Source organism: Oncorhynchus mykiss, chromosome 5, assembly GCF_013265735.2.
Source record: "Oncorhynchus mykiss isolate Arlee chromosome 5, USDA_OmykA_1.1, whole genome shotgun sequence".
In the NCBI taxonomy this organism is placed as follows: Eukaryota; Metazoa; Chordata; class Actinopteri; order Salmoniformes; family Salmonidae; genus Oncorhynchus; species Oncorhynchus mykiss.
The window spans coordinates 10,281,433-10,301,574 of NC_048569.1; the positions used below are offsets into that span (position 1 = coordinate 10,281,433).

The following is a 20,142-nucleotide window of genomic DNA, read 5'->3' on the forward strand; positions in this document are numbered from 1 at the left end:
CCAATAATCCCAGATTTAACAATGAGCCACATATTTCACCTGATGTATAAGGGTGCATTCGTAAATTCACCCTGACTGTCTACTCCGATTTCAGAGCACTCTCGGCTGAATGTGCCACAGCGCTGAATAACTGATGAATTTACGAACGCCTGACACCCGTTGAATATGCCCGGTGTCAGTAACCTTGGCAAAAAAGCGTCATTAAATTGTTGCCAGCAGCACAGTTACAATCACCAACGCTCTGGATAACATGAAAACAGCCTGCCCAGCTCTGCTAGGGTGAGTAAAATGGTCAGAGTGAAGTGTTCTCTCAATTGTGTCTGGAAGTAGCTTAGCAAGCTAGCTAACTTTAGCCAGTTAACTTGGTTTCTTGACTGCAGTTGAGGTCAGAACGCTCGGATCAACCCCTCATCCAGAGCGTCCAGTGTGCGCTCTGAACCCGTCGCTCTGAACCCGTCGCTCTGAACGGTCCTAGAGCGAATCGCTCTGAACCGTTACTCTGAACAGGCTGAGAGCGAATCGCTCTGAACGGTCCGAGAGCGAATCGCTCTGAACGGTCCGAGAGCGAATCGCTCTGAACGGTCCGAGAGCGAATCGCTCTGAACGGTTCGAGAGCGAATCGCTCTGAATTGATTAACGGACAATCTAACAATGCTCTGAATTTAGGAACTCTTATTTCTTGAACTGGATTGTTGGTGCAGGGCTTGTAAGTAAGCATTTCAAGGTAAGGTCTACTCCTCCTGTTGTATTAGACGCTTGTGACAAATAACATTTTATTAGATTTGATGAGAGGAAGCCCAGTATGAGAAAATGGCGCAAATATGGATTTTGGCCAACATTATGATACTTTTCGCATTGATGAAACATTAGATTTCAATATAGTTTCCAAAACTAAAATCTATTACGAACAGAGTGGACTATATTTGATCAATTTGACCCTGTACCAAAATACATTTTTTTTAAAAAGTGTTGGTTAGGAGTGCAAGGGCGAATTTAGTTATTGGACACGCGCACTCTACAGTATAGGCGTTTCCTAACGGAAATATGCAAGTATATGCCAGAACGGCGCCAAATGGATATCGTTAGTTCGTGCTGTCTCTGCCACCCTCCTTGCTTGTTCTGCCCACTATGACTCACTCATTTTTTCCCATTGGGTTAGTTTATACAAATCTTTGGTGTAATCATTAGCCAAACAGTTGCATATGTTGCAACTAAAGCTAGAGTTTCTATTGGACAAATTCAAGTAGATTCAGCCCCGTTTAAGAAACGTTTTGCAACAGAATTGGCGTAATGAATACGCCCCTGGCATATCGTGGCGCATTCAGTGTAAGTGGGTGGAGACTAACTGGAAAACAGTAAGGTAATGTATGCGTTTTGATTGGTAAGTATTTATGAGACAGACAATTCTTCTGGCAAATCACAAGGGAAACTATTCCGCGCAGTTAGTTTGCACAGATCTCTAGACAAGTATTTGTCAAACTGGACACATTCCTAGCTCAACGGTTAAGTTTATATGTCTGTATTATTTACGCTGGTCCCCCGAAGTATTATAACTCGTGATGATTATGCAATGTACTGCTGGAAGTGGCGACAATAAAGTAAGGTAGCCCCAGAGGAGGTATCTTATGGTTTTAGCTAAAATATGTTACATCCACATACTTTTATTTGGCGAAGTAAGATAGTATAGCGTTACAAAAAAAGGAGGAACCAAACAAGAAAAGTACATAAAAGGTGAGTATTTTTCTTGTCATATCTTGTCTGGGTCTTCTAGTTGGCTACGCTAACTAACGTCGTTCTGACCCTATAGGATAAACCTTTTCAATACATCTTTGTAACGCCAAACAACCCAATAATTTATATTAAGCTTGTAGGTACATGCTAACGCTACTTAGCTAACGTTTATGTTGCTCGATATTGTTTGCTCCCGAGTGTCGGTCGCAACGGTCTAAGGCACTGCATCTCAGTCACGACAGTACCTGGTTCCAGTCACTACAGTACCTGGTTCGAATCCAGGCTGTATCACATCCGGCCGTGATATGGAGGCCCATAGGGCGGCGCACAATTGGCCCTGCGCCGTCCGGGTTTGGCCTGAGTAGGCCGTCGTTGTAAATAGTAATTTGATCTTAACTGACTTGCCTAGTTAAATAAAGTAAAAAAAAAAAAAAAAAACTAGCTACATTTGATGAAGGTGTCAAATAGAACCACGTCTAAAGCTGAGAGGTTTCTGGACAGTGAGCAGCAAACACAATCAGCATTCTGGTATTTTCCTAGCTAGCTAGTTATCTAAAATAATCACGTTGATAACTCTTTCATATGATGAAGTTACTGTTACAAGTAACGTTAGCAGGCAGAGCAAGATAATATTGTATTTCTTTTGAAGCTGTCATATGATTGTCTGCCAAGAGTAAGTTAGCTAGCTACTGTTTGTTCCTAATAATATTGCTAGCTACAGTACCTATCCATACTTTTGTGGTTTTAGCTATACCTAGCTGGCTTCATCATTAGTTTCATTCACTATAGGCCCTAGTCAGAGGGAAGGTGTCATAAAACTGAACTGTGACTTATTGGTAAAGTACTCAATATAAAATAAGGTGCCTAACCCATGTACCAGTGATGGGATAAAATGTAAGTTAGTCTTAGTGAGTCTGTGAATTTGTGAATCTTCCCTCAGGCATCATGGACCAGTCATCATACCGTTTGCTGCAGATTCTGTCCTTGGCATGTCTGGCCTGTAGACTCACTTCTAGTAAGTGTACCACTACATTTAAAATTATATTTTTTGCAATTAAGCACTGCTCAGAAGGTGCTCTTATCCAGAGCGACTCAGTCTGATATGTTTGAATAAACCTCTACTGCACATAAACCCTTTAAAGTTGCTGTGTTGCATTGACTTGATGTGTGCTCTGGTCTTTTTCAAGGTTCTTTCAAAAACTACGGAACAATAATCCCACAATCTCCAACAGTGGAAATTGGGAAGGAATTCACCGCTACCTGTGTAGTCTATGAAGCTGCTAAAGCCACAGTGGATGACATCTACTGGACGAGTGGTGGCGTCATAGTGCCCAAAGAGCAGTACACCAAGATAAACGACTCAGCTGTTAACGTAACCATTCCTATCACCAGGGAAACTGGAAAATGGTTACTTTGTAAAAAGAATGAGTCTCCCTCATCCTTAAACAAAAGTAAAACAATCCACGGGATTGAATTGACCAAAGGGTGTAAGTATGCCAGGGATTTCACATAAATAAAGGGTTATTTCATGTAAAAATTTAACATAATGTCCACATAATGTAATTATATTGCCTGTAATTTAGGTTTGAATTTAGGTCTTCATTTGGTAAATATCTCTTTCAATTTAATTTCTGAGTAAATCATTTGGATACAAATGCTATAATTTAGTACAGAAATAAAATCCAAATTCCCCCAAAGGAATATTGTATGTGTGATTTTCTTTCATATTCACACTGAAGGACTTTTAAAGCTTTCTCTCAGTGTCAGGGTTGGGGTCAATTCAGTTTCAATTGACTTCCTGAATCGAAATTAATTGATCTCAACCTGCTCAGTGCAGTAGGTCAGTGGCTGTTAGTTTTGTTTCTCTCGCATGAAATAACAGCAGCTGTTTGGTTTCTTGGCCAGATCCTCCTGAGAAGCCTGAGAATTTGTCCTGCATGGCTGTCCAGTCCGACCAACAGATTTCCTCCAATGTGACGTGCACATGGCAGCCTGGGAAAATGGACGAGAAGATAAGCACAACATTCACCTTGTTTGGAAGTGTAATGTGAGTGTCCCTATACACGTGTGTTATGTTGTTTTACCAGGTTGGTCTCATTGCGATAAACAAATCTATTTTACAACAAAGTACTACAGTTTAAAGACATACATTTACACATTGAGCAGACATGAAGCATTGAGGAGGTGTGGCGCATTAGGGTCAACACATTGACCTTCATTGTCCAACAGAGTTTACTGTGGACTCATTCAGAGACTAGCTCTTGTAATTGCATGTCCTTTTGCAGCTCGTTCCAAGTGGATGGGGCAGAGAACTGGAGTGCTTTAAAAAAAAAAGTACGGGCTTTAGGCACAGTCAACAAGGTACGGTCATGTGAGCGTAGACAAAATTTGTCTGCAGGACAATGTAGGTACTCAGGTAAAATGAGAGCTGTCTCCGTGTGGCCTTATGAATGAAAACGTACCAATGACTTAGTCTACGAAGAGCCAAGGAAGGCCAGCCAAGTCATATCGAGGCTACAGTGATGGGTGAGAAAGTTAAATGGGGTTAGATACATGATTGACATCAACATTTAATTGTCAATAGCTTTCAATAATCAGTGAATGGGAAACCTGGCTCCAGTTCTGAGAACCCCATTAAAAGTGTGTGTGTCTTGTGTAAATTGCTGATTTTTAAAAAATTGTTTAAAAATGTACATCATTATTGTGATTGTCTTTATATATATTTTTTGTCTGGTTCCAAAAATGGTGTGTCAAGATTTGTTTGTGTTCTTCTGCAGTGCCATAAACCAGAACTACAGCACAAAAGCTCAGAGAAGCAGTGGATGCATCTACTTTGGCAACTTTCCAAACTATATGGAACTGGATATATGGGTAGACGTGGAAAACGTTTTGGGGAAGGTTCGATCGGACGTTCTGTTCATAATTGATCCTAATGAAATGGGTAAGTGGAGGCAAACAAACATGCCAAATGCCCTTACAATGATTATCTTCTTCCAGAGTTTAATGGTGTGTGTGTGTGTGTCTGTGACCTTTTTTGCAGTGAAAACGAATCCCCCATCAGACGTCAATATTATTTCAGAGAATAACTTTTCCAGGACCCTCTTAGTGAGCTGGAAGCACCCTATCCATGAAACTGTTGTCAAACTGAAATACAACCTCAGGTTCTGCACGGTGGGCTCTGGAGACTGGACTGAGGTAAATGGCAACAATCTCAGTGCAAGCTAAAGGGATGATTCACTGCAAATTCAGTTTGTTCAACGTTTTTTTTAACTTCAGAAGTTGACTAATGTCGAGATAAGTCTACATCCATCTGTTGTGTAGTCTTATCCAAAATGAATGGAAAGGATACGTTGCCATTAACAAAATGCCCATGAGTGGTTAGTTCAGGGGAAATCTGGGCAGAGCAAAAAAGTTTGCTGCAATTCTACACATTTTGCCATTGGGTGAAGACAAATGCTTGCAGTTTTTAATATCATCTGATGGTCAATGGGGACACCCGGTCAGTAATTCAACCATGCTTACTACAAGTTTAGATAGTCTAGCAGCCAGCTAACTTACCAATCTAAAACAATTTAGTTGACATGGTCCAATTGAGTGACTATTAGTGACTGACATAACGAGAGAGAAACCCTACTATTCTAACTCTCAACAGTAAGTTGAGACCCAGACTCAGTCTCCCCACTCAAATTTTATTGGGGAAATTGATCAGCGGGCTAATAAATATATTTTCAGTAACAAAAATGTATTCTTTTCAGTTGTTTGAAGCTGGTGTTCAAAACTGAAAGTAAAACGATGCAAAAGCGGAACGCGAGGACAGGAAGAATAAAAATACCGCACATCGAACGGTCCTACTGCTTATCAGAGTTGCTTTCATGAAAGTCTATAGCTCACATTTCTATGTGAATTTGGTCAGGTCGCCCACAAAGATCCATACTGAGCCTTTTATTAAGTCATCTATCCTATTCTCATTCTTAGGCGTTCTCAACAGGGAATCAAACATGTTACTCTCATCTGTGTTTTGTCGGAGCTGTTTCAAGTCAGCGTTCTGGTACGCACAAGTTTGTTGCCCCCTCATGTCCGTCAGTTGTCATATCCATTTAATTTACTCTTTTAGGTACCCCCAAATGACACTGAAAGTAGCAAGGAGTCTTTCCGTCTCCAATACCTTAAGCCAGACATGGAGCACGTAGTGCAGGTCCGCTGTATGCATCACACGGGCTACGGCTACTGGAGTGACTGGAGCGCGAACTCTACCGCCAGGACCCCAGAGGACAGTGAGTAGCCATGACAACAAGCATATGTCATACTATCATCTTTCATTTAACATTGTGGGCAACCATGTAAAGCTGTAGAACTCAAGTGGTGACAGTGTGTGTGAGAGTGATTTTTAAGTGCAATAATATTGAGTGTGATCCAGGTAGGTAGTCTATATGGACTGCCCATGTTTTATCATTATGTTTGAAATTGATTCTCTTCTTTACCCAGAGCCTACAAGTAAACCAGACTTATGGAGAGTGGTCATTCCCAGTCAAGGCAAAAGTGAGCGGCGAGTGGAAGTGATATGTAAGGTAATAAAGACCATGCTGACCCTACTATGCTGATTTATCACTAGCTATATGGCTTGAATAATTGTTGGTGCAGGGCTCTACAGTGCAACCATTTTACTAGTATATGCACCTAAATATTTTGCTCTGCGACCTGAAATTTTAATTTAGGAGCGCCAGTGCGCCTAGAAAAATTAAAGATTATAGCTTTAATACCTCAAATATTTTGAATTATGCTCCTACATTTCTTTGTGTGCGCCTATATTTTTCATCTTGGGCGTACATGTGCTCCTTGTAACAAAGGTCAGCATAGAACCCTGTGGTGATTTGTTCGTTGCCTTCTTCCCATCATAGGATCCAGTGGAGTCCAATGGAAGGATACGAGGCTACAACATCAAGATCCAAGATGGAGCCTGGGCGGTTGTGCCGGTCAATGGCTCTGAGCTGAACTCCAGGTCGCAGGAGAGGAAAATTATCCCCCTTTACCAGATTCCACTGTCTGACAAGAGAAGAGGCTCCATTGAATTGAAGGCCTGGAATTCTGTTGGCGAGTCTCCTCGAGCTTCTTTGGGCATTCCTAAATTGGCCCACGGTGTGTGACCTTGTCAGCTATATGTTTTCTCTATGTTACCAATAATAATGAATGATATTGGGTAATATATTATATTAATGTTTTATGTTAATACAATTCTCAAAGCAACAACTGAATGTTTGTCAAAAGAGACAATAGTGACGTCATGTGTTCTGCATGTTAACTGACTGGCCTTGAGATGCTCCTATCATGATGTCATGTTGTATCTGTGTGTGCCTTGTATTTCAGAGCCCCCTCCAGTGGCATCGCTCAGTTGTTTTAACCAGGACAGGAGGCTGTGGGTGGAGTGGCAGCCGCCCAATGTGGAGGCCACAGGGGTGACTGAGTATGTCCTGGAGTGGGTTTCGGTCAGTAACGGCGCGATTGACTGGCAGAGAGAACCTAGACACAACAGGAAGGCACCCATTAAAGGTAAGACTGAGACGCATGCTGATGGGTAGTAACTTCTAAACGAGAAATATCCTTATTCGTGTTACCATACTAGAACTGAGGTTATGGAAATCTACTGAGTGCAGGAAGAACATGTTATTGAAGGGCCACAGTTTTGGTTCCAGTTCAACCGATGAGGTAGGAAGCCGTGAATTGGGGAGGAGTGAGGAATTTGGGCCGAGGTCAGGTAAGAGGAAGTGAGAAAGAACAGGCATTACAAAAGTCTTGTCTAGCAACAGATGTATTGGCTGTCCAGATGTGTAAAGGAGGAGACTCTGCATAGGAGGAAGGTATAAATACTGGTTCTGGTGTAAACATGTCTTTGTCGTTGCAGCTGTTTGACCCAGTGGGTGAATAAACTTGGTTGGAGCTTTTCCTAGTCCCTTAGTTTCAACTTTTTTAAAAATGTTTAGTTAGAACCTAACAATGCCATGTTTTTAACTGACAATTGTCTTGTAGTTTGGCTACTCTGTGGATGTCTTTCTACAAGTTTTGATGATTATGTTGACTAGGGTTGAGTTAGATTAAAATGACATGTTAAATCAAACCCATCAACTAATTGATTATGAAAAAACTTGTTGATCAATCAAAACTGAGATGAAATAAATCCAAACTTTATTGTACTGTTCCCAATCAAGGTACCCTTCAGAAATTTAAGCTCTACAATATATCTGTGTATCCCATGTATTCTGGGTGGACTGGGAAACCATTAACCACTGCATGCTTTCTGGAACAAGGAGGTAAGAAATCGAACTAGTACTGGTCACTACACTACAGTATACACAGTGTAGTATCTATAGGAGTGGTTTCACAAATTAAGAGTAATCCTGGTTTTACAGACATTAAAACTAGTCCTGGACTAAAAAGCATGCTCAATGGAGAATCTCCACTGAAATAGCTCTTCAGTCCAGGACTTGGCTTTATCTGTGTCTCTGAAACCGCCACATAAATTTCAATCATTGATATACCAGTGTTATGATATTTGCTACAGTAGCTGGTGGCAAACATGTAAATGTTGAATAATGTTTACTGCTGTTTTCCCCACCGGATCTGGTTGCTGCAGCTCCACTGGAGGGTCCCTCTGTGAAAGTGAGGAGAACAGGGAAGAGCAACGCTGAGGTGGAATGGATGGAGATTCCGCTGGACAAACGGCGAGGCTTCATCACAAACTACACAATATTCTACATCACGGGAGGCAAGGAACACTGTAAGGAAGTCCACCTTTATTTCTATAGTACACCGAACAAAAATATCAATGCAACATTTCAACGATTTGGCCGAGTTACAGTTCATATAAGGAAATTAATCAAATTAAATGCATGTCTTAGGCTCTAATACAGAGATGCATCTGTTGGTCACAGATACCTTTTAAAAAGAAAAGGATCAGTAGATCAGAAAACCAGTCCGTATCTTGTTTGACCACCATTTGCCTCATCCAGCACGACACATCTCCTTCGCATAGAGCTGATCCGGCTGTTGATTGTGGCCTGTGCGAATATTGTCTCACTCCTCTTCAATGGCTATGTGAAATTGCTGGATATTGGTGGGAACTGTAACATGCTGCCGTACACACATTTTCAGCTTCCAGGAATTGTTTACAGATCCTTGCAACATGGGGGTCGTGCATTATCATGCTGAAACATGAGGTGATGGCAGTTGATGAATGTCACGACAATGGGCCTTAGGATCTCATCCCAGTATCTCTGCATTCAAATTGCCATTGAAAAAATGCAATTGTGTTCGTTGTCCGTAGCTTATGCCTGCCCATACCATAACCCCACCGTCACCATGGGGCACTCTGTTCACAATGTTGACATCAGCAAACCGCTCACCCACACGACGTCCACAAATTAAATTTTTTATTGGTCACATGCAGATGTTAATGCGAGTGTCGTGAAATGCTTGTGCTTCTAGTTCCGACCATGCAGTAATATCTAACAATTTCGCAACATCTAGCGTGTAAAGGAATGAATAAGAATATGTACATATAAATAAGGATGAGCGATGGCTGACGCAGTAGATGGTACAGTATATACATGATGAGTAATGTAGGGTATGTAAACATTATATAAAGTGGCATTGTTAACAGTGACTAGTGATACATTTATTACATCAAATTTTTTATTATTAAAGTGGCTAGGGATTTGAGTCAGTATGTTGGCAGCAGCCATTATGTTAGTGATGGCTGTTTAACAGTCTGATGGCCTTGAGGTAAAAGCTGTTTTTCAGTCTCTCGGTCCCTGCTTTGATGCACCTGTACTGACCTCGCCTTCTGGATGATATCGGGGTGAACAGGCAGTGGCTCGGGTGGTTGTTTTCCTTGATGATTGTTTTGGCCTTCCTGTGACATTGGGTGGTGTAGGTGTCCTGGAGGGCAGGTAGTTTGCCCCCGGTGATGCGTTGTGCAGACCTCACTACCCTCTGGAGAGCCTTGCGGTTGTGGGCGGAGCAGTTGCCGTACCAGGCAGTGATACAGCCCGAGAGGATGCTCTCGATTGTGCACCTGTAAAAGTTTGTGAGTGCTTTTGGTGACAAGTCAAATTTCTTCAGCCTCCTAAGGTTGAAGAGGCGCTGTTGCGCCTTCTTCACCACGCTGTCTGTGTGGGTGGACCATTTAAGTTTGTCCGTGATGTGTACGTCGAGGAACTTAACTTTCCACCTTCTCCACTACTGTCCCGTGGATAGGGGTTGCTCCCTCTGCTGTTTCCTGAAGTCCACGATCATCTCCTTTGCTTTGTTGAGGTCGATCAAGACCCTGGTGAGGACGACGAGTGCGCAGATTAGCTTCCCTGAGACGGTTTCAGTTTGTGCAGAAGTTCTTAGGTTGTGCAAACCCACAGTTTCATCAGGTGGCTGGTCTCAGATGATCCCGCAGGTGAAGAAGCCGGATGTGGAGGTCCTGGGCTGGCGTGGTTACACGTGGTCTGCGGTTGTGAGGCCGCAACTTGAGACATCTGTGGCATTTTTTTGTTGACACAACTGCACATTTTAGTGACCTTTTATTGTCCCCAGCACAAGGTGCACCAGTGTAATGATCATGCTTTTTAAATCAACCTGTTGATATGCCACACCTGTCAGGTGGATGGATTATCTTGGCAAAGGAGAAATGTGCTTTGTTGTGCGTATGAAACTTTTCTGGGATCTTTTTATTTCAGCTCATGAAACCTGGGACCAGCACTACATGTTGCATTTGTATATTTTTGTTCAGTAAATGAATAGAAAACATAACGCCTGTAACTCCTTCCCCCTTAATAAGAATAATAAAATAAAATAACAAATATATCCTATATTTTTGTTGGACAAGTTTGTTCACAACCAACCAGAAAATAACTTCCATCTCACAGCATGATCAATTTAAAGGAGTCCCTACTTAAAGGTGTCGCCTTCTCCAATATAAACATGGTGTTCTTAAAGGAATACCTCAGGATTTTGGCAATGAAGCCCTTTATCTACTTCCCCAGTCAGATTAACTTGTTTATACCATTTTTATGTCTCTGCATGCAGTTTGAAGGAAGTTCAAGTAGGGTAGGGTAGCCTAGTGGTTAGAGCGTTGGACTAGTAACCGGAAGGTTGCAAGTTCAAATCCCCGAGCTGACAAGGTACAAATCTGTCGTTCTGCCCCTGAAGAGGCAGTTAACCCACTGTTCCTAGGCCGTCATTGAAAATAAGAATTTGTTCTTAACTGACTTGCCCCAGTTAAATAAAGGTAAAATAAAAAAAATAAAGATAAAAGGCTTCATTGCCAAAATCCTGAAGTATCCCTTTAATCATACCTTTTTTTTATGAACATGTTGTTCTGACTATGGATCCCCTTTACTATTATTATATATATACCAGGAAGTACTGATATTTGTAAGTACAGTTAGTGCTGGTATTTGTCCAACTTAAACATTTACATCTGCAAACAAGAAAAACATGAATTTGAATGAATTTCTTTGTTTTTCAGCAATAGTTGTCTCCCCGGACACCTACTCTTACACAGTGGAGGGCCTGGCCAGCAACAGTAAGCAGGTGGTGCGGATCATGGCCTCTACAGTACGAGGCTCGACAAATGGCTCGGATCTGTCGTTCAACACTCTGATGTATGGTGAGTGAGGCATTGTTTAACGGACACTTCATGCTATATACAGTCTATTCAAAGTTATTCAGACCCCTTGAATTTTTCCACATTTTGTAGATTGAGGAAAATCCTTTTTAGAATCGTAATCCTTTTTTAAGAATAAGGCTGTAACGTACCAACATGTGGGAAAAGGGGGAAGGGGTTTGAATAACTTTCCGACTGTTCCAGTCCAGTACTGTTCAATATATTTTGTATCCCGATAATGCTTTGTCTATGTAACATCCTGACAATGACTCAGTCTGCAATAAGACCTCGAGTACTCAACACTTTTTAAGGTGCAAATACATGTAATAGTCACTACTTGATTCTATTCTGTGTGTCCTCCTAGCTCTTTTCCCTGCAGTAGTTGTACTAGATCTTCAATCTGTGTTTGTCCACAGGTTTTTTTTTTTTTTGTTTTGTTTTTTAAGGAATGTTTTCCTGACCAAGATGGTTGTCCGTTCGTTCTAGTGTCCTTTTTTTTAAATGTAATTCTATGTGTTTGTCCCTCAGCTCCTGGGCAGATGGAAGCCACCGTGGTGTCTGTGTGCATCGGCGTCCTGTTTGTCATAGTGCTAACTGTGTCCCTCTGCATGTACAAAATTGACTTGTAAGTCACAACCACACACTATTGAAGTGTTTGAAATAGAATGTACTGCTCTACATTTTACATTTTGAATGTGTACAATTGCTTCAGTGTGATGTTGAGTTGTAAGAGCGTTGACTCAGGGTTGCGTAACACAAATTCATTATAAACCCCCTCCCCCCTGAGTCAGACATATTTTAAGAATTCTGGCACGATTGCACTTTTGACTTCAGGTACTCAACAAACAATGTTTATTGAAACTTGTATGGCAGAAACTCTATAGGAAGAGAGACCGCAGATTCTTTCAAACAACTTTATTATCAGATTTGCAAAAGTGAATCGGATCAACCATCACTAAGAGTCGTTCAGAGTTGAAAGCTTCACGAATCAAGTTGTCTCCTTTTTTATGGAAAGTACATCCTTTTATTTTTGACAGGATGCAGATGTGCTGAAACAGGCCCTGGGAGCATGTAAAAAGTCATTTAGCTCGTCTGTGTAGATCAAGATAGCTGATATGGCCACGATTCTCTGTTCCTCCCTGCTCTTCCCACATAGCTAAATTCCTGCCAATCGTCAACACGTACTGCGGTCACACCCAAAAGGCTCATAAATCTAATACGCTCAGATTTTATGACTAAGTCACTCACACAAGACAAGTTTGTATCAGCAAAAAATACTATCATATAACAATGGACAATTCTTTTAAGTCAAACAGCATAGTATGTCATGAATATTAATTTCCTCCACACTTGATAGCAGATTAGTTCAACCATGCTCTCTTGCTGACGCGTTACTGCTGGGACAAACGCTTCATACCACACATCAGCGGGTCTGTGTTTTAACAAGTAAACACTCCCAAGGAAAAACATAGGACTGTGTATGGAGAGAATCTTATTCCTAGCGCCTTTGTCCATTGGTCAAGAGCCTTCACTCATGATAATACAAGTCTAGTGTGTGATACTAAATCGGCGTCCCAAATGGCACCCTATTCCCTATATAGTGTACTACTTTAGACCAGAGCCCATAGAGAATATGGTGCCATTTGGGATGAGTCCTAAACAACATGTTCTAATGAAACTCTGTCCCATTCTTCTGTAGGATAAAAAAGATCTGGCCACCGGTTCCAGATCCCTCCAACAGTACTATCGCTAACTGGTCTCCTGATTTCCCCACCAAAGTAAGTTGAAGTGCCTCCTGTGCTGATCTATGAGAGAGTTCAGAACATCACACTGGCTGAGTCACTTTTTTTGACTCACAGTACCATCTGTAATTTTTGGGACAGGGAAGCGTTCTTCCTTTAACTCTATACTTCAACAGTTTGGATTTGAAACCAAACAATGACTACGAGGTTAAAGTTCAGACTGTCAGCTTTCACTTGAGGGTATTTTCATCCATATCAGGTGAACCGTTGTCATTGTATTTTCACTTTTATTGAAAATAAGAATGTATTGTTTTTTAAACAGTTCTGCATGAATGTGGATGCTACAATGATTACGGAAAAAGTGTGAAATTTACAGACTCACAAACATCATACCCCTCCAAAAGACGCTATCCTCCCCTGTTATTGTAATGGTGAGAGGTTAGTATGCCTCGGGGGTATGATATAAAACGCTATCCTCCCATGTTATTGTAATGGTGAGAGGTTAGTATGCCTCGGGGGTATGCTATAAAACGCTATCCTCCCCTGTTATTGTAATGGTGAGCGGTTAGTATGCCTCGGGGGTATGCTATAAAACGCTATCCTCCCCTGTTATTGTAATGGTGAGAGGTTAGTATGCCTCGGGGGTATGATATAAAACGCTATCCTCCCCTGTTATTGTAATGGTGAGAGGTTAGTATGCCTCGGGGGTATGATATAAAACGCTATCCTCCCCTGTTATTGTAATGGTGAGAGGTTAGTATGCCTCGGGGGTATGATATAAAACGCTATCCTCCCCTGTTATTGTAATGGTGAGCGGTTAGTATGCCTCGGGGGTATGATATAAAACGCTATCCTCCCCTGTTATTGTAATGGTGAGCGGTTAGTATGCCTCGGGGGTATGCTATAAAACGCTATCCTCCCATGTTATTGTAATGGTGAGCGGTTAGTATGCCTCGGGGGTATGCTATAAAACGCTATCCTCCCCTGTTATTGTAATGGTGAGCGGTTAGTATGCCTCGGGGGTATGATATAAAACGCTATCCTCCCCTGTTATTGTAATGGTGAGCGGTTAGTATGCCTCGGGGGTATGCTATAAAACGCTATCCTCCCCTGTTATTGTAATGGTGAGAGGTTAGTATGCCTCGGGGGTATGCTATAAAACGCTATCCTCCCATGTTATTGTAATGGTGAGAGGTTAGTATGCCTCGGGGGTATGCTATAAAACGCTATCCTCCCCTGTTATTGTAATGGTGAGAGGTTAGTATGCCTCGGGGGTATGCTATAAAACGCTATCCTCCCCTGTTATTGTAATGGTGAGAGGTTAGCATGTCTTGGGGGTATGATATGTGTGTCTCTAACTTTCTCACTCATCATTATTCACGATTCTTTCAGGATTATCCATAATCACGGTGGCATCCACATTAATGTAGAAGTGTTTAGAAACATTCTATTCTTCATATTTACAATACAAGAGACTCCAAAATCACAATACATTATTTACCATGAATTTCTATTGGGCACAGAATAATCTGAAACACAACCAAAACAAACAGCTAATGCATTCAACAAATTTGTATTCACAAGCTTGACGTAATCATTGCGTGCTTTGAATATGGGACCAAATACTAAACCTTTTATTACTTTAAAACACAAGTGAAGGCTCTAAACGGTTCCCCGGATATGGATGAAAATACACTCGGATGAAAACTTAGTCTGCACTTTAACCTCAGTCATTGTATCATTTCAGAGCCAAACCACCACCACCAACAACAACAACATGTGTCACTGTCCTAATAACTATGGAGGCCACTAAAATTGATCTGTGATGAGCTATGAATATTTACTGGGATCCTATCTACTCTCCACTGATCGTAACGTCATTGTGGTTGTGTGAGCAGTACGTGTGGTTCTCCTAGACGACAGGTGATAGGACCAACAGGGCAAAATAATTCACACCGTTCAATTTGGAGTCACCTTAAATGTTTCTTTGCATTTTGTTATCAGTAGACATTTATCTACTTTACTTCCCTCACTACTTGGAGTGGCTATGGCCCTCCTCACGCTCTCTAGCTGTGGCCCTCCTCACGCTCTCTAGCTGTGGCCCTCCTCACGCTCTCTAGCTGTGGCCCTCCTCACGCTCTCTAGCTGTGGCCCTCCTCACGCTCTCTAGCTGTGGCCCTCCTCACGCTCTCTAGCTGTGGCCCTCCTCACGCTCTCTAGCTGTGGCCCTCCTCACGCTCTCTAGCTGTGGCCCTCCTCACGCTCTCTAGCTGTGGCCCTCCTCACGCTCTCTAGCTGTGGCCCTCCTCACGCTCTCTAGCTGTGGCCCTCAGGGTTGTGCTCAATTCCATTCAGTTCAAGATGAGAATTAAAAATATAATTCATAAGTTGCAAAATCCTTGAAGATAACGGTTTGTTTTTCAGTATGTAGTTAACGTTAGCTAGTGCTAGTCGGCTGTACCTGCGCCAAGGGTATTCCCTCTTCTATAGCTTGTTCTCCATCTTAAAAAAAAAAAAATGGTGGGCCAACATGTTTTCAGCACTTTTATTTCCATGACTGATCAAAACTCGTCGTCTCTCTGCAGCAGACATATAGTGAGCAACATGTTTGTCACATCATAACATCAGTAAAATCGCAGTATCAAAATACAATATATCGAATCACAATCATATCGTATCTACTCCCCTGTAAGGTGATGATATGGTGAGGTCCCGCTGTGTGGTGATGATATGGTGAGGTCCCGCTGTGTGGTGATGATATGGTGAGGTCCCGTTGCGTGGGGATGATATGGCGAGCTCCCTCTGCGTGGGGATGATATGGTATGGCGAGCTCCCTCTGCGTGGGGATGGTATGGTGAGCTCCCTCAGTGTGGGGATGATATGGTATGGCGAGCTCCCTCAGCGTGGGGATGATGTGGTATGGCGAGCTCCCTCAGTGTGGGGATGATGTGGTATGGCGAGCTCCCTCAGCGTGGGGATGATGTGGTATGGCGAGCTCCCTCAGCGTGGGGATGATGTGGTATGGCGAGCTCCCTCTGCGTGGGGATGACATGGTATGGCGAGCTCCCTCTGCGTGGGGATGACATGGTATGGCGAGCTCCCTTTGCGTGGGGATGACATGGTATGGCGAGCTCCCTCGGTGTGGGGATGATATGGTATGGCGAGCTCCCTCTGCGTGGGGATGATATGGTGAGCTCCCTCAGCCTGGGGATGATATGTTATGGCGAGCGCCCTCTGTGTGGGGATGGTATGGTGAGCTCCCTCGGTGTCGGGATGATATGGTATGGCGAGCTCCCTCTGCCTGGGGGTGATATGGTATGGCGAGCTCCCTCAGCCTGGGGATGATATGGTATGGTGAGCTCCCTCTGCGTGGGGATGACATGGTATGGCGAGCTCCCTTTGCGTGGGGATGACATGGTATGGCGAGCTCCCTCGGTGTGGGGATGATATGGTATGGCGAGCTCCCTCAGCCTGGGGATGATATGGTATGGCGAGCTCCCTCTGCGTGGGGATGATATGGTGAGCTCCCTCAGCCTGGGGATGATATGTTATGGCGAGCGCCCTCTGTGTGGGGATGGTATGGTGAGCTCCCTCGGTGTCGGGATGATATGGTATGGCGAGCTCCCTCTGCCTGGGGGTGATATGGTATGGCGAGCTCCCTCAGCCTGGGGATGATATGGTATGGTGAGCTCCCTCTGCGTGGGGATGATATGGTGATGATATGGTATGGCGAGCTCCTTCTGCGTGGGGATGAAATGGTATGGCGAGCTCCCTCTGCGTGGGGATGATATGGTATGGCGAGCTCCCTCTGCGTGGGGATGATATGGTATGGCGAGCTCCCTCTGCGTGGGGATGATATGGTATGGCGAGCTCCCTCTGCGTGGGGATGATATGGTATGGCGAGCTCCCTCTGCGTGGGGATGATATGGTATGGCGAGCTCCCTCTGCATGGGGATGATATGGTATGGTGATATGTTTAATATGGTATGGCTTGCTATGTTTAAAAAATAATAATAATAATTTTCTCCCAGATTTCATGGTTTCCAATTGGTAGTCTTGTCTCATCCCTGCAACTCCCGTATGGACTCGGGAGAGGCGAAGGTCGAGAGCCGTGCATCATCTGAAACACAGCCAAGCCGCACTGCTGCTTGACAAAATGCCCACTTAAACCGGAAGCCAGCCGCACTAATGTGTTGGAGGAAACACAATGCACCTGGCGACCGTGTCAGCGTGCACTGCGCCCGGCCTGCCACAGGAGTTGCTAGTGCGCGATGGGACAAGGACATTCCTGCTGGCCAAACCCTCCCCTAACCCGGACAACACTGGGCCAATTGTGCGCTGCCCCATTAGTGTCTGGGTCGCAGCCGGCTGCGAGCCTGGACTCGAACCAGGATCTCAAGTGGCACAGCTAGCACTGCGATGCAGTGCCTTAGACCACTGCGCCACTCGGGAGGCGAGGTCCCTCAGTATGGTGATAATATCGTGTCGTGATGTCACTGGCAATTCCCAGCCCTAATTACTATGGCTTTCTATTCACTAAGCACATGTTGCTAGATGCAGATGTGCATCCATTTCAGTCATTTTACCATTTTTCTTTTCTCAGTGTATAATAACATGGATGTGAAATGGACCTTACATAGAACTTGACTTAACCCTCCTTTTCAATCTCAGGCTGTCAGTCCCAAGGAGAGCGTGCTGGGCGACGTGAGTGTGGTGGAGGTGGACGTATTCGACAGGAAGTCGCTGTGCGAAGAGGATAAGGCGGGCCTGCCGCTCAAGAAGGACAAGTACCTGTCGGAGGAGCACAGCAGCGGCATTGGCGGCTCTTCTTGCATGTCGACGCCACGCCAGAGCGTCTCGGACAGCGAGGAAGGCGGTGACTCAGGCCAGACCACAACCAGCACCGTCCAGTACTCGTCGGTGGTGGCCTCCAACGGCTACAAGGGCCAGTCCCCCTGCACTCTGCCCCAGTCCCCCTGCACTCTGCTCCAGACCCCCCAGTGCGGCTCCTCACAGTCCCAGACGCCCAGCTTCGCCCGCTCTGAGTCCACCCAACCCCTGCTGGACAGCGAAGAGAACCAGGAGGGCAGTGGGCAGTCCCACCAGCGAAACCCCTACTTCAGCCGTTCACCTGTGGCTAGCGAAAGCAGAGACCCGGGGGACAGGAACCAGCTGGAGATGGAGGAGCAGGGGTTGGCTTCGCTCCGGTTCTGCCCTCTGGGGGAGGGGTCACAACAGACCACGCCCACAGATGAAGGACAGTCCCCTGACGGACAGCCAGGCCCTGTTCCTAGCTATATGCCTCAGCTGAGGGGCCACAGGCAACCGTGTTAGGAGAGGAGAACAAATGGTGACTTTAGTTCGAAGTCGTCTCACTTCATTCATTTATCCCTCCTTTGTGCCTTGGTTCATTTCAGACATTCATTTATCCCTCCTTTGTGCCTTGGTTCATTTCAGACATTCATTTATTCCTCCTTTGTGCCTTGGTTCATTTCAGACATTCATTTATCCCTCCTTTGTGCCTTGGTTCATTTCAGACATTCATTTATCCCTCCTTTGTGCCTTGGTTCATTTCAGACATTCCGTTCAAGATTTCAAATGATGAATTACGTCGGCATATTATTTTTGCACCCATCATGAACTTCCTACAGACATCCTAACTTGCCTCATTAAATATCTTTAAGTGGATGACAGTTTGGCTCCAAGCCTTCAGCTTGTATGTGGAGTTTTTGTTTTAACATTCCAAGAAGCAAATAGACCACTTTTTCATGTTATCATCATAGTGTAATACATGTGATTCTGAGACGCTATATCTTATAGTTAAGACTAGACGGGCAGTGTATAACATCTTTTCTCTTAGTAACCATCATCTCAATCAGTTCACATGACAGACACAGGTCAGGCATTACTAATCAATGATGAACATCTGATTTTCATCCTTACAACACATATGCTGTACATGAATGTAATTAACAGATCTCGTCGGTCTCAAACAGCAATGTCCCAGAGGGGCTAGGCACCAAACAGTAGAAAACAGGGAGGAGCTACATGGACCTGTCCAATAAGAAATGCTCATTTTTGCTAGTCGGCCCTAATGAAGATGACTGTGTTCCCAGGATGGTAGATTGAATGGTAAAGTGTTGCAGTGTGGCATATTTTCTTTCTTCATAGTAACTAGGACCATGTCTATGGACTGAATTAATGCCTCACAATGAAAAGTTTACTCAATTTAAAAGCCTCTTCAGTAGCTAGTGAGCTTTGTACTGTTTATCATTCGTTGTGTTAGCTTCACCTGTCGTCTGAAGAGCATAGTCTAGAAGTGGGCGCTGATCTCTACAAACTGGCCAAGTTGAATTTATAGTGCATTTGGAAAGTACTTGGGACCCTTTCTCCACATTTTGCTATGAGACTCAGATTGAGCTCCGGCGCTTCCTGTTTCCTTTGATCATCCTTGATGTTTCTACAACTTGATTGTAGAAACACCTGTGGTAAATTCCATTTATTGGACATCATTTGGAAAGGCGCGCGGCACACACCTGTCTATATAATGTCCGAAACAAAATGTGGAAAAAGTCCAGGGGTCTGAATTCTTTCCCAATGCAGTGTAGAATAGAAAAGAGGACTTAAAGGAAGCCAACATGTGACACTAACCAATACAACAGGACCCCTTGAAATATGCTACACTAGTCAGTGTATGACTGGTGACATGGTGTCATTTCAGGTAGGGAATCGGTAGAAAAACTGTTTGACAGATGTATATTTGCCTTTTTACAATGCCTTTAGAATTTGTATTCAAGGTCTACTTGACATGCCGTTATGAATTCTGCTCCAAGTCATCTTTAGACTTGATCTGTTGCCAAAGACCTTAATACCCAGGAATTACAAAATGTTTCATGTTCATTTCAAAACTCTATGAATTACTACTTTAAAAAAAAACACAATATTATATTTTAAATTGATCCGTTAATAAGGACATTGACTTGTGGTTAAATGTAACTATAAGTAAAGCAGTGCTATGCA

The 20,142-nt window shown here is 43.6% G+C and overlaps 1 protein-coding gene across 1 annotated transcript; it reads left to right on the plus strand.

The window, feature by feature from the left end:
• Positions 1–1,567: 1,567 nt before the first annotated feature.
• Positions 1,568–18,814, plus strand: gp130 (interleukin 6 signal transducer GP130 protein precursor). Its single transcript, NM_001281326.1, is given in 16 exon segments — positions 1,568–1,731; positions 2,672–2,746; positions 2,919–3,218; positions 3,637–3,778; positions 4,509–4,672; positions 4,772–4,926; positions 5,846–6,005; positions 6,217–6,299; positions 6,630–6,867; positions 7,096–7,278; positions 7,935–8,036; positions 8,360–8,503; positions 11,243–11,383; positions 11,909–12,005; positions 13,080–13,158; positions 17,794–18,814. Coding segments are annotated over 15 exon segments (2,721 nt in total). The 5' UTR covers positions 1,568–1,731; positions 2,672–2,676; the 3' UTR covers positions 18,457–18,814.
• The last annotated feature ends 1,328 nt before the right edge of the window (positions 18,815–20,142 follow it).